Consider the following 12009-nt stretch of genomic DNA (forward strand, 5'->3'; position numbering starts at 1 on the left):
CCCACAGTTGGTGCCAATGTCTCTAAGGCAGTGTGAGTAAGCGAGAAAGAAACAGATATAAAGGGTTAGTGACGGTGGAAGCGGAATGAAAGCAACGGTTTAAAACAACTCATTTATTCACGGACAGGGGGGGGGAACGAAATGATATTGTGTTCTTCCTGCAAAACTTTGCCCTTATACACTTAGAAAACAGCAAAATGGTTAGTGAATATATAGAGGCAGGAAAATAAACTGAACTAAGCTATCACGCAACGGTTAGTACCTCAAACATATTCTAAAACAAAAATTGGGGAAGAGAGAGGGGGTAATGCCTTGGAGAAAGCAACAAAAGTTTCTGAGCGAACAAAACGGAGCAAGCTGATACTCTAACCCTCTCAGCAGGCACACCCGCCTTCCTTTTTCTGTTGACGCGTCGGGGGCTCCAGACGTTGCGCACCACGAGGTCCAGACAAAGAGCCGGGACCTGAATTTGCACCCAAACCGTGCTCAAGAAGAAGCCGCGCAAGTTTTGCAAAAACCTCTTCCACGTTCACGTTTTCTTTGGCAGAGACCTCAAAGAAACCGTTGACATCCTCCTCTTGAGCCACTGCTGCACCGTCCTCGTACGACACCTGTCGCAAAGACTCCATGTCCTTCTTATTTCCCACCAAGATGATGAGAAGAGTTGGGTCTGCATTGGCTCGCAACTCTCGCATCCACATTTGCGCTTTTTTAAGACTCTCTGCGCTCGTTATATCGTACACCACAAGTGCGCCGCACGCTCCACGGTAGTAGATGGGGGCGAGAGAGCGGTAGCGCTCCTGCCCTGCTGTATCCCATATTTCGAATTTGATTGTCCCACTAGCGGCATTTGCTACTGCGCCCCCGCCACCGGATTGTGAAGTTGCCGATACCGTAACGCTTCGCGAGAGGAAGGCGGCGCCAATAGTGGTTTCTTGGTTCGAGGAGAACTCGTTGCGCGCAAACCGTAGAGCAATGGAACTCTTTCCTACTGCACTCTCCCCGAGCAAAACAGTTTTGGCGGTTATTGCATCCTGTCGTTTGTATGGTGTCGCTGACACCGACATATTTACAAGTGGTAACTTATCACCGTTTTTTTTCTCACTCCTTTTTTTTTCTTTTCCACGCCCTTCGCTTATTTTTTGATTTTTGAGACTCACTTCCCTTACCTACCTCCTAAGGTCTTTGCGACAAACTACTCTCCTAGCTTTTGTTGCTCTCTTCTACGTCGTTTTGGCTTGCTTACACGCTTATGGAGCAGTGAGGGTATTGCCAGCCCCAAAGCACAATGTAAAGAATACACAAAGGGGAGAAGTATGCAAAGGGAATCAACAACACGAGAAAAAAAACAGGAGTAGTCAGATCACCCACAGGGACTAAAAAAATCATCACCTCCACCCACCCGTCCGCCAACGGCACTATCTCAAGTACCTTACATACTTAATGTGTACCCGTGGCGCGCGACGGCCCACTGTTACGGTGCCACAACTTCAGGTTTTCCCAAGCCATTTCCAGTTCGTAGCTAATTTGCAGTCCACAGACTAGGCTTGAAAGGGGTCCACAACTTCCTTAATTATAACACGACCACTGCCACAACGAGTATCCAAAACTACACCGAACCGTCCGCTCACAGGTCCACATGGTATCGCTCTCAACGATTATTACGAACAGATAAATCCGCCAAAGACGCGGCAGCCTCGACTAATCACATACACCAACAGCCACTCTTCTTACGCCCCCTCTCCTCAGATTTCTTCTTTAAAAGTTTCAACAGTTCTTTCTGCACGGTACCCGGCACAGAGTCCTCTGTTCCTATATATGCGATCGTTCCCCCGGAGATACCTGCTACCTCCAATGTGTCAGAAAACGATGGTGAACTGACACACAACTCGTTTGGTCCGTTTCCTCGCTTCACCACATGCAGGCGCCATGGCCTCTTTGATGAGCTTACGCTACGGCTTTCCAATTCCGCCTGACTTACAGTAGAATCCACCATACGGCCGACAACAGTGGTGGGTGTGAAGTGTATAAAAAATGGAGACACCCCGAACCCCTCAGCAAATACAACTAGAGGTGTCACACAACCCTCAGTTGGTCTTCCAAAGGCCGTGCGTTCGGTGTTACGTGGGCCGTACTTTGCATTTGAGGCCACAGTTGGATAGCTTGGGGTCGGCCTTGACTCAGGAACGGGTTGCCGCACATGCATTCGCTTGCAGCGGTGGCTCTGTGGAGCACGGTGCTCAACGCAGTACGTATTTCCACAATCATCACAGATTATAGTGACATGCTCATTTTTTTGGCACTCCCGATAGCTGCAGCGGTTCGACTGTCCTTCTTTTGTCCCTGGAGATTGAGAAGGCTGGCAACCACTTGTAGTGTGACGCGCCATCGCTTCCGCTGCTGATTGCCCGCAATATTCGAGTTGAACCACCATACCACAGCGCTCGCAACGAAGTGGTTGAACGCCAAATGCACAACAGTTGTGACTACCCACTGATGTGTGCTCGGGGCAGAACATCTCACCACAAAAACCACATCGAGCGGCAAGGAAGCTGATGTGCCCACAGCCGCTAAAGGTGCACCGTTTGCTCTCGTCGTCACAAACGCCAACTTGCATCGCCGCTCCCCCAACCCACCTTCACTACCACTTTAAAGTGATCGGACAGAAGAAACTAGGGAAAGAAATCAAGTGCGCACGGTGCACTTCCATATGAACCGTGATAGGGGTAACCCTGTCAACTGCATAACAACATGGTAAGAACAAACGCACATTTTAAGCACTTAGGCTTTTATTAATTAACAAGCATCAATTTTCTTCATCCTCCTTTTTCAAGGATCACGCACGTCTGGCGGACACGCCCGTTCTTCAGAACTAATACCCAAAAAGCTTAAAAGCCCAAATGCGCGAAGCGATACGTCAATAGCTACCTCCAGTTTCGTACGGCTCAACGTCCCGCTCAACCACCAGGGGCCTTCCCTGTGAGCAAGCTTACCACCCTCCAACCCTAGTAGAACGCCACCAACCACGACACACTCATTTAAAAGTTCTTGTACCTTCAACATGCCCTCGCCCTCTCCGTCCCTCAAAGCGAGCAAGTCCTTAAGAGAGTTGGTAGAACGCAAAAAAGAAGAGCCCTTGTCCAGATCGCCGTCCGTTGTGGAAGCATCTTGACATAGAACACAGCGCCACTGTTCGTGCAGCCAAACAAAACCGTTAGAAAGTAGATCCTTGACTACCTGCGGGTGGTGGTCAGCGTTGATGACTATTTTTCGCGCATGCGCAATAGAGGAAAGGTACGAAGCAGACTCGACGACTGCCCGCCACCGACAGGTGGCATCCCAAAGAAACTTCCCGTCATAAGCCTCGAATGCACGGACCCCAGCCGAAACAATCTCCACCCCTGGACCCTTGTACGGGCGCGTTCCGAACAGCATGCGCGCCGCTGCGAGCGTCATGAGCACAATCCTACGGTACGGTCCGCCATTTGGATTTAGGTGATAAACCGGCACTAGGCCAAATTTTGAATCTCCACGACGATCCTCCCTGTGTTGCAAACCACCTTGCTCCCTTTCCTCCTCACCATAGTAGTGAAAAGAATCCCCATCGTTGCGGTCGATACCATAAAAGTCAGTAATGTTACACCACACTTCATCCTCCTTAGCAACTTGTAACCACAGCTTGCCTTTCATCCAATGATTTAGTTTTCTGATCTGTACTGGAGGTGAGACAGGAACTGGTCCGCTCAGCTTACGAAAAGCAGCAATGAAAAATCCGCCAGTATCGTCCTTGTGCGGTAACACGCGAAGAACTTTTCGGCCATCATATGAATTAGGTAATACGCTATTGCGGAGATGAGTTGTATCCGGTGAAAGAAGTCCACCAAAAGAGTGCAATTGAACTCCGCATTCCCTCAATATAGAAGAAACGTCAAGTAGTTCCACTGCATCCCCAAAAAGTTCCAAACCAGCACACACAACTTCTTCGTCTTCTTTCGGTTGCAAGCTACACGTGCTGTAGACAAGAATGCCATCCGTCTCCAACAAGTCCAAACCACGCCGAAGTAAAGCCCGCTGTGTTGGTAAAAGCGACTTCACGTAACCGGCACTCCATGAGCTTGCCAGTGACGGCTCTTTACGCAAAGTACCATCTCCACTGCAAGGAACATCGCAAATCACTCGATCAAAGCGTCTCTCTCCGAGGTGCATGTCCCCTTGTGTTGTAGGACACAATAAGCGTGGCCACTGCACGGCATCACAACGTGTACAAATAACATTGGGGGCGTGATATCTCTTCAAACGAGCGGGTAAAGTTTGTGTGGCCTTTACACGATCTTTTTCGTTTGCAACCATTACACCAGAAGAAACCGCCGAGCTGTTCCACCCGTTTTTCAACATTTCATCGAGAGCTTGCAACGTTTTGCTCCCAGGTGCAGCACACATATCCAACACGGTGTGGTGCGGTTGAATTCCAGCGACGATCACCGGTAAAGCGGAGACAACTTCCTGAAAGGATACAGCGCTTGCCGCATGAAGAGTTCGGCATATATGTTCAACGTAAGAGTCCGCGTGATACGCTGCATGTGAACAACCAAAAAGTGCCACGCTGGTGGGCATAAGAGGGACCACTGGTCGCAGCACTGAGCTCACTGTAGGATCATTTTTTAAAAACTCATTAGCAATAGAAACCATTACCCGCTCGTTTCGATGCACCCGCAATGTCATCGGAAGCGGTGACGTAGCACACGTAAGAAACTCGCACCATTCCTTACCAACATCAGCGCCGTTGGTGCACTCAAATAAGGATGCGAAACGGTCACCTTTGTAGTACTTCAGCAAAGGTGCATTCTCGTCCATGGGTATTTTACTGCCAACACCTCGACGACGGTCGTGGACGCTCAATGGTGCAGCTGCCTGATCGATAGCAAAGCACAATTCCGTAACGTCAATACAATCAGGTGTCGAGCGGCTACGGGGAATGCGCCGTGCAATTTCCCATAAGTCGCAACCACTTACACTGTCGCCAAGCTCCTTGCAAAGACGAATGATGCCCTCGCCTTCGATAACAGGTGAAGCACCATCTCCATTGGACTCATCAACGCCCTCAGCCGCAGTTTGTTGGGTAGCAAACGACAGTAGAAAACGAAGTGGGGCAGATGGATCAAGTTGTGGAGAGACACGGGCGATGAGTGCAGACAGTGCGGGTGTTAGGGGGTTTCTCTGTCTTTTGCAGCGCTGTTTCGGTTTCCACATATTCGCAAGAGGTAAGAACAAGCAGATATTCTTTGTATCCAAGTTCCTCCCGCACCAGTACACACGGACTCAGAAAAAATGAAGGATTTCGCCCAACCTCCACTTCGCTCACCCCTTCCCTTGTCCCCACTGACCCTGCTTCACTTTTATTCGATAACTCATTTCAAGCACACAGAAGGGAAAAAGAAAGCAGAGCGGTTCCCGCGCAACTTAGTTATGGGAGGTTTACTTCCAACCAACTGGGGCGATTGGAGCCGCACTACCGCACATTCAGTCGTTTTGGAGGGGAAATAAATGACACAAAAGAGACTTAACGGTGTAAGCACCCGTGGCTGAAAGTGTTTCTCGCTGTAAGAAGCACTTGAGGGTTAAACCTCCCAGAATTCTTTTCCCTCTTTATTCCTCACGTTGCGGTCAGCACCTTGACGCAGCAGATATCGGCCAAGTTCCTCGTTGTTATCCATTGAGGCATAAAACAACGCAGTATCACCACGGTAGTCTTGAAGGTTAATCCACCGCTTGTGCTCTACTTCAGTATGCCGTTTTCGACTCGCACCCACAAGCTCCTCAACAACATCCAGTGAGCCCCTACCAATTGCACGATGAAGTGCGGATTGCCCACGTTTGTTTGTATGGGCAATGAAAGCCCCAGACTGCAGCAGAAAACTGACAATGGTGAGTCTCCCACGGCTGGCTGCGTGAAGGAGTGGTGTGTTGCCACTGTTGTCAGGTTGGTTGACAACGGCAATGCGATGTTCAGCAAGAGGTTCTTCCGTGTTTACACTGGCTTCCCCGCGTTTACTATCCCAAAATAGCTGTTGTGCGACATTCCACCTCCTCTGCTCCGCTGCCTTTGACAAGATAGTGGTCAGAAACTGTATAGGAGCCCCAACCATGCACGCGGTCAAAAACGGAGACGCCCCGTCGTGGTCCACGCTGTAGACGAGAGCATGATATGGAGCACTCATGAGTTTCCCAGCTAGCGAGTAGCTCTGCATCGCCACTGCCCAATGGAGCGCTGTCCTTCCATCATCATCTTGGTGGCTCCATGCACCCCCAAAACTGTGTTGCGCCACTATGTGTGACTCAAAGCTAATGTTGGCTGCCTGACAGAAAAGGGTTGGACCTCCATCTTCATCTTCCTTCAAGTCACTGCTGGCGTCGATGACCACAGCGCGTCCAGGGCACAACCTTTTGAGGCACTCCAAAACAGCATCGATTTCGTCACTCTTGCATATTTCCGACAGGTGATCACTCATCCCACAGTTGGTCCCCCCTTTATTCCTACGGCGCGAGGCCCATTAACGTTAGTGACAACAAACAGTCAGAGAACGCGTGGGGAAAGATATGACAAAGGAAACGACATCAGCAGCACAGTTTTCAGTTTGAGTCGTGGAAGGGATCCCCAAAAGACAACACATCCTCATTTTCGCATTACAAAATACATCAGGAACACTACGATAAAGGTAAAGTAACACATGGACAAAGCACCGCAGGAAAAAAAAAAGAAACAAAACAAAATGCGATACAACGTTTGAAGCATAATCATGACGGCGATGGTTCACCATCTTCGCTTCCTTGGTTATTGTTAACTAACTGCGAAAATAGATATACTCACGATAACGAAAAGGGGGAAGCTAGGTTCCCTGTCCAGTGTTACCCACCAGGCGGTGGGATTTGCAAACTGCCGCTAAACCCAATGTGAATCCCATACTGGGTAGAAACTCGGCCATCACTTCGAGGAAGGGAATGAAGATATAGTTTATGAACGACGTCTGTCCCTCAGCAATCATAGGGGTTTGGCGGTCCATGAACGGACTACATGACATACCCAGGGATCGCTCCCGGTCACCTTGCGTGTAGAACTCGTCGGACACCCTCTCGCTCCATTTAAGGTATAACGGAAGTGGACGACAACAATTCGAAATATCAGCCAGCTTTAGTGCCATCGCCAATGCGAGGTTCTGATCACAATCCTCCGTAAAAGGCCGCTTCTCGCTTAAACGACGCTTAAATTGCGTCATGTACTTCTCGTGCAAAGACATGTCAGTGGCCAATACCATGTCGATAACGGTATTTCGGAAATCTCGCCAGTGTTCCTCAGAAAAGCACGCCAAAATATTTAGCGCCGGATTTCTCATTAACTCAAATACGCTAGCAACGTGCATATTTTCCAGCACACTACGATCATTGTAAAGCGTGGCGTTGTACGTTTGCGTCAGTATACTAAAGTTGTTGTTAATGCCGGGGTGATTGTAATCGTGAATAGCCGCCGCAAAAAGGGCTGCAAGCACTTGCCTGTCGTTCAACTTGCATAGCTCCGCCAGACCGCCTTTGCTTAACAGATAGTGTGTGATATGAAGCACGTCTGCCGCGTGCATCGAGTTATGATACGGATTAGCATGGTATCCACCTTCGACGGCACTGAGCCAGTTTAAAAAAATTCGCTCGTTGATTTCAAATTTACGAAGAAAACCATACTTGACTACGAGGGCGTACATTGTTATAAATAGTGCGCCGCAGCCAGATTGATCATTCTTGCAATTGATATCGTCCCCATCAATAGCTGCCTGAAGCTCAAACACGTTGTAGTCCCAATCGTCCAACCCGTTTAATGCCTCCCAAACCATTTTGTGTTTTTTGCTCATTCGACTAAGACGTTCAGGTAGTTCTGACTCAGTGTAGGGATCAATCAAGCAGTTTGAAGCATTGCAAGCCTTCGATCCTTCAGTTTTTGGCCACCTACTCTTGATTAGCCGTAGAAGTTCCACATCGTATTCCTTGCACTCTTTCTTCTCGAATACCAGGCGGAGAAGTTTCCTTTCCGGTATATACGAGTCTTCGGCATGTGGACCCGAGGTTTCTCCGACACTTGTCTCCGACACTTCCTTTGCTTTTGGGTTAATTTGATTTGATAAACGGGAAATATTGTCTCTTAATTTTCCAATCTTAAGAGTATTCTTGGTGTCCTGCTTTCTACGCCAAATATTGTTCTCACACAGCACGCGCACTTCCTCTTCCAGCATTCTCACCTGCAACTTTGCCTTTTCCAGCTCCTCCATTATCTTTTGAACTTTGTTTTTCTCCTCCTTAGGGTTTGCGTAAACGGCATTCGCGTCAACCAAACATTTGAGAATCGTCGCCGAGGTATCTTCCTCAGTTTTTTGAATGGGAAAGCAGAGCGCACTCTTCTCGCTACAGTCCTCTTTGCCACAAAGAATGTGCGCAGTATCCTCCGATCTTGCTAGAATGCTAACGCAATTGCCATTGAACGCATTCCGAAGTACGTCAAAGAACAGTCCCCACCCAGCATCTTTCCCGAGCTGATATTTGATCGTCTCTAGAGCCTCTTCACCAAAATTGCTTTGATAAAACTCACCATTAGTGGTCGCCACGAAAAGCGCAAGCTGCCGAGCCGAGTTATCCATCTTGGCCATAGTAGAGGACCCATCAGATGTAACGGCAAACATGGTCGGGCACTTTCGGAGCGCTTCCAACATCGCCAACAGGGTACAATCCGCTCTCCTGGTTTCCCTAACTCCCTCCGTTTCTATCCCGCCAACCCCTCGCCTCTGGCTGAAGTTGCTGAAGGTGATGTCACACCTCCCGAGTTCCTAATAACCAACCGCCTCACCCCCGTATAGCGGCCTCGACTCTAACTTAGGTGGACGAAAAAAGAAGTTGAAAAGTGAAATCATAAACAAGCAGTGGTAGAAGAGTAAAAACGCAAACATACCCAACGTGGAAAAGCAGCTTCCACATACCCCGACAGAAGTAGTGAACTTGTATGGCAACGAGAAGGATAAATATAAAGATACACAAAAATTAATGTGTACGATATTTACATATACATGTGTGCACAGAGGCGGAGAACACCCTAAATAAGGAAAGATTAGAGAATAAAAGTGTGCGGACGACCCCGCACCACACAACTAACTCAAGGTAGCACAACTGCGCCCTTTTACCCTCTCCTTCTTTCTTCATTGGTTAGGTTAAATGCATTACGTTATTTCCCAGCATAGGCATTCGAACAATAAATACAGAGAAAAAAGAAAAAAATTAAACTAGACAACGGCATTCAAAGGCATGTTGGACTCACCCCTGCCGTGCAGTGCATCTCAGTTCGCATCACTCAGGGAAGCAGACAAACGTGTATATATATATATATATATATATACTAAAATAACTTAGGGCATAACATGGAAACTTGGTCAAAAATTACACTTTCGAAGGGAAACAAAAAGAAAGAAGGATAACCCCATTCATTCAAACGAAACAATGAGCCCCCACCAGCCACGCCGGCACGAAGTGGTGGCCACACCGATTCGAGGACACAACGTATGGACAGGTAAGCGCCACAAAAAAATGTCTGATTTCTGTCAACGGAGCGAAGTGACCAAACAATCAAACAGAAAATGTGGGTGGAATGGTGCGAAATCAGTTCCTCGGGTTTGAGAAATTGTGGGGACGCACACCATCTCAGTGCAAGATCCATCTTGCAAGGAGCACTCGAAAGTTCATGCAACACAGTAAAGTGAACGTGGACACACAAACAACATCAATGTTTCCTCATAGCAGCAACGCGGATTCGGTAGTGCTGCGACGCAACAAACAAAGGTTAATGGGTACCTAATAGTCGGGGTACATAACTATTTTGAGCGAGCGAGCGGAGTCCCTTCCAAAGCTTCCTCGGTTTTAAAATTGCCTGCAACGCTCATAAAAACACATATCCTCAAGATACCCGGCATTCGTCCACATCTAACCACCATCACCCTCTCGATTGTGAAAAAGAGCGATCATGTAACCGACTGCTTACGCGCACCTGGTGTTGCAGACTCACATCCACACGTCTCCCCCCGGTATTTCAGAAGAAGTCAAAAACGGGAGAATAGGCCGCGCATTTCAGTGTGATCAAAAAGTTCAAAGCAACACTGCCATTACGTGCTTCCGTATTCTTACCCGATTTTATGCAGCTATAAAAAGATACGAGATACAACAACTTCCACCCTGGGACTCATATTTTACCCAATCGATGTATTTTTCACAATCATTTAGCATATAACAAACCCACTGCAGTATCAGGCACAAAAACAAATATATGTTGTCACTGTCCCCTCTCCCGTTTATTTCCGGGCGAACCCATTACCGCTGTCCCTGCCCACTGTGTGCATATTACTTTCTGCACCCTCACCAACACCTTTAGTTCGACCCCTCGCACAACCCGAAACGAAAGTTCACATAATCTATAAGGAGGGTAAAAGCATTCAACTGTATGATGGCAATTCTGTGACGGAATAAAAAAGGGGCTCCTCAAAGGGGACAATCACATTCTCTAAGTAAGAGCCTCTGCTGTACTCCTCGTTGCTTTCGCAAACGAAATACTTCTAACATGTGCCTCACCCCTCCTGCGGCACTTGAGGAGACAGCTTTGGCTCATGCCATTCTCCCCTTTGCTGCTTCTGACACTGCCAAACACGAGCACGAAACCCGGAACCTGGCTTTTTGTCAACAGCAGAAAGAAATCACAGAAATCGGCTATTAGCAACAACATCTTAAGGGGTGCAAACATCACGGCTGTTGATACCGTTAAGGACGTCAAAGGAAGTGCTCAGATCCTCGTGTATTCACCATCGCAAAACCCCGAGAATAACTCCTGCTGTGCCTCAGTCAAAGGTTGAAGTGGATGGCGAGGACTTTCTGGATAACGATCGAAGTACCTAGTGTCACCATCGTTGTTTAGACGCACGTGAATGGGAGCGGCGACACCTCTCTGTAGGAGAACGTTCCAATTAACCCCACTGTAGAACTTGTGTCGCTTAACGTCCTGCACACCACGTTTTACTGACCCAAGGCGTTTCGTTGGTTCAATTGTTAAAAAACTCTTTATGAGGTCCTTCGCCCGCATCTCCACCCACTTTGGAAACTGAAGTTTCCCCTCTAAAATTTTTTCGTATGTTCTAAAAGGACTCTCGTCGAAAAAAGGAGGATAACCGACAAGCATCTCATAGAGAAGAATTCCGAGTGTCCACCAATCCACAGCCCGATCGTGACCTTTACTTTGGATTATCTCCGGCGCAAGATACTCTGGAGTCCCACATAGCGTGTACGTTCTGTCCCTAACGCGTTTCGCGAACCCAAAGTCCGTAATCTTAATGTTTCCCTGCTTGTCCAAAAGCACATTTTCTGGCTTCAAGTCACGGTATACGATGCCGCACTCATGAATATATTCAAACGCCAAAACCACTTCTGCGGAGTAGAACTTGGCTACATCATTAGGGAATTTTCCCGCCTTCCGGAGGTGGGAGAACAGCTCGCCACCCACCACATACTCGAGGAGGAGGTACAATCGGTCATCATCCATAAAACCTTTATACATTGTCACAATAAATGGATGGCTCAACTCCTGTAGAATACTCGACTCGGCCAGTATATGGTCTACCTGTTTCATACGCAAAATTTCCTGCTTTTTAAGAATCTTCAAAACAACGTATTGTCCAGAAGCCCTGTGTCTACATAGGCGGACGCGCCCAAAAGTACCGGTACCTATTGTCTCTCGGATCTCCAGGTCTTGCAGCTTCCAGCTGGACACGTCCTTCCTTGTCAGGCACCCATCCGACTTCATTTCCTATCCCTTAGACCCGTAATCGGGACCAAATATGCGCAGGAAGCTAGACTAAAGGTTTAATAATACCGCCACAGCGGATATTACTCTTTCCTCTCAACAACTTCCCGTTTCGATGAAGCTCGCTTCCCCGTGTC

General features: G+C 48.1%; 6 protein-coding genes across 6 annotated transcripts, besides 1 other annotated feature; all 6 read right to left on the reverse strand.

Moving 5' to 3' along the window:
- Positions 1-374: 374 nt before the first annotated feature.
- Positions 375-1067, reverse strand: Tb10.389.0550 (Ras-related protein Rab-5; the record flags this gene model as incomplete). The annotated part of the gene is made up of 1 exon (XM_822689.1): positions 375-1067. The coding sequence occupies one exon, from the start codon at positions 1065-1067 to the stop codon at positions 375-377; it is 693 nt and encodes a 230-aa protein (XP_827782.1).
- Positions 1068-1705: 638 nt separating this feature from the next.
- On the reverse strand, positions 1706-2617 carry Tb10.389.0540 (hypothetical protein, conserved; the record flags this gene model as incomplete). The annotated part of the gene is made up of 1 exon (XM_822690.1): positions 1706-2617. One exon carries the CDS (start codon positions 2615-2617, stop codon positions 1706-1708), a length of 912 nt encoding a protein of 303 aa, XP_827783.1.
- A 212-nt stretch (positions 2618-2829) lies between these two features.
- On the reverse strand, positions 2830-5250 carry Tb10.389.0530 (methyltransferase, putative; the record flags this gene model as incomplete). The annotated part of the gene is made up of 1 exon (XM_822691.1): positions 2830-5250. One exon carries the CDS (start codon positions 5248-5250, stop codon positions 2830-2832), a length of 2421 nt encoding a protein of 806 aa, XP_827784.1.
- Positions 5251-5618: 368 nt separating this feature from the next.
- Positions 5619-6509, reverse strand: Tb10.389.0520 (hypothetical protein, conserved; the record flags this gene model as incomplete). Its single annotated transcript, XM_822692.1, has 1 exon — positions 5619-6509. The coding sequence occupies one exon, from the start codon at positions 6507-6509 to the stop codon at positions 5619-5621; it is 891 nt and encodes a 296-aa protein (XP_827785.1).
- A 378-nt stretch (positions 6510-6887) lies between these two features.
- Positions 6888-8750, reverse strand: Tb10.389.0510 (3' 5'-cyclic nucleotide phosphodiesterase; the record flags this gene model as incomplete). Its single annotated transcript, XM_822693.1, has 1 exon — positions 6888-8750. The coding sequence occupies one exon, from the start codon at positions 8748-8750 to the stop codon at positions 6888-6890; it is 1863 nt and encodes a 620-aa protein (XP_827786.1).
- Positions 8751-9403: 653 nt separating this feature from the next.
- Positions 9404-9427: a microsatellite.
- A 1431-nt stretch (positions 9428-10858) lies between these two features.
- Positions 10859-11872, reverse strand: Tb10.389.0490 (protein kinase A catalytic subunit; the record flags this gene model as incomplete). The annotated part of the gene is made up of 1 exon (XM_822694.1): positions 10859-11872. One exon carries the CDS (start codon positions 11870-11872, stop codon positions 10859-10861), a length of 1014 nt encoding a protein of 337 aa, XP_827787.1.
- Between the last annotated feature and the right edge of the window lie 137 nt (positions 11873-12009).

The sequence above is a fragment of the Trypanosoma brucei genome, chromosome 10 (assembly GCF_000002445.2).
Source record: "Trypanosoma brucei brucei TREU927 chromosome 10, whole genome shotgun sequence".
Lineage (NCBI taxonomy): Eukaryota > Euglenozoa > Kinetoplastea > Trypanosomatida > Trypanosomatidae > Trypanosoma > Trypanosoma brucei.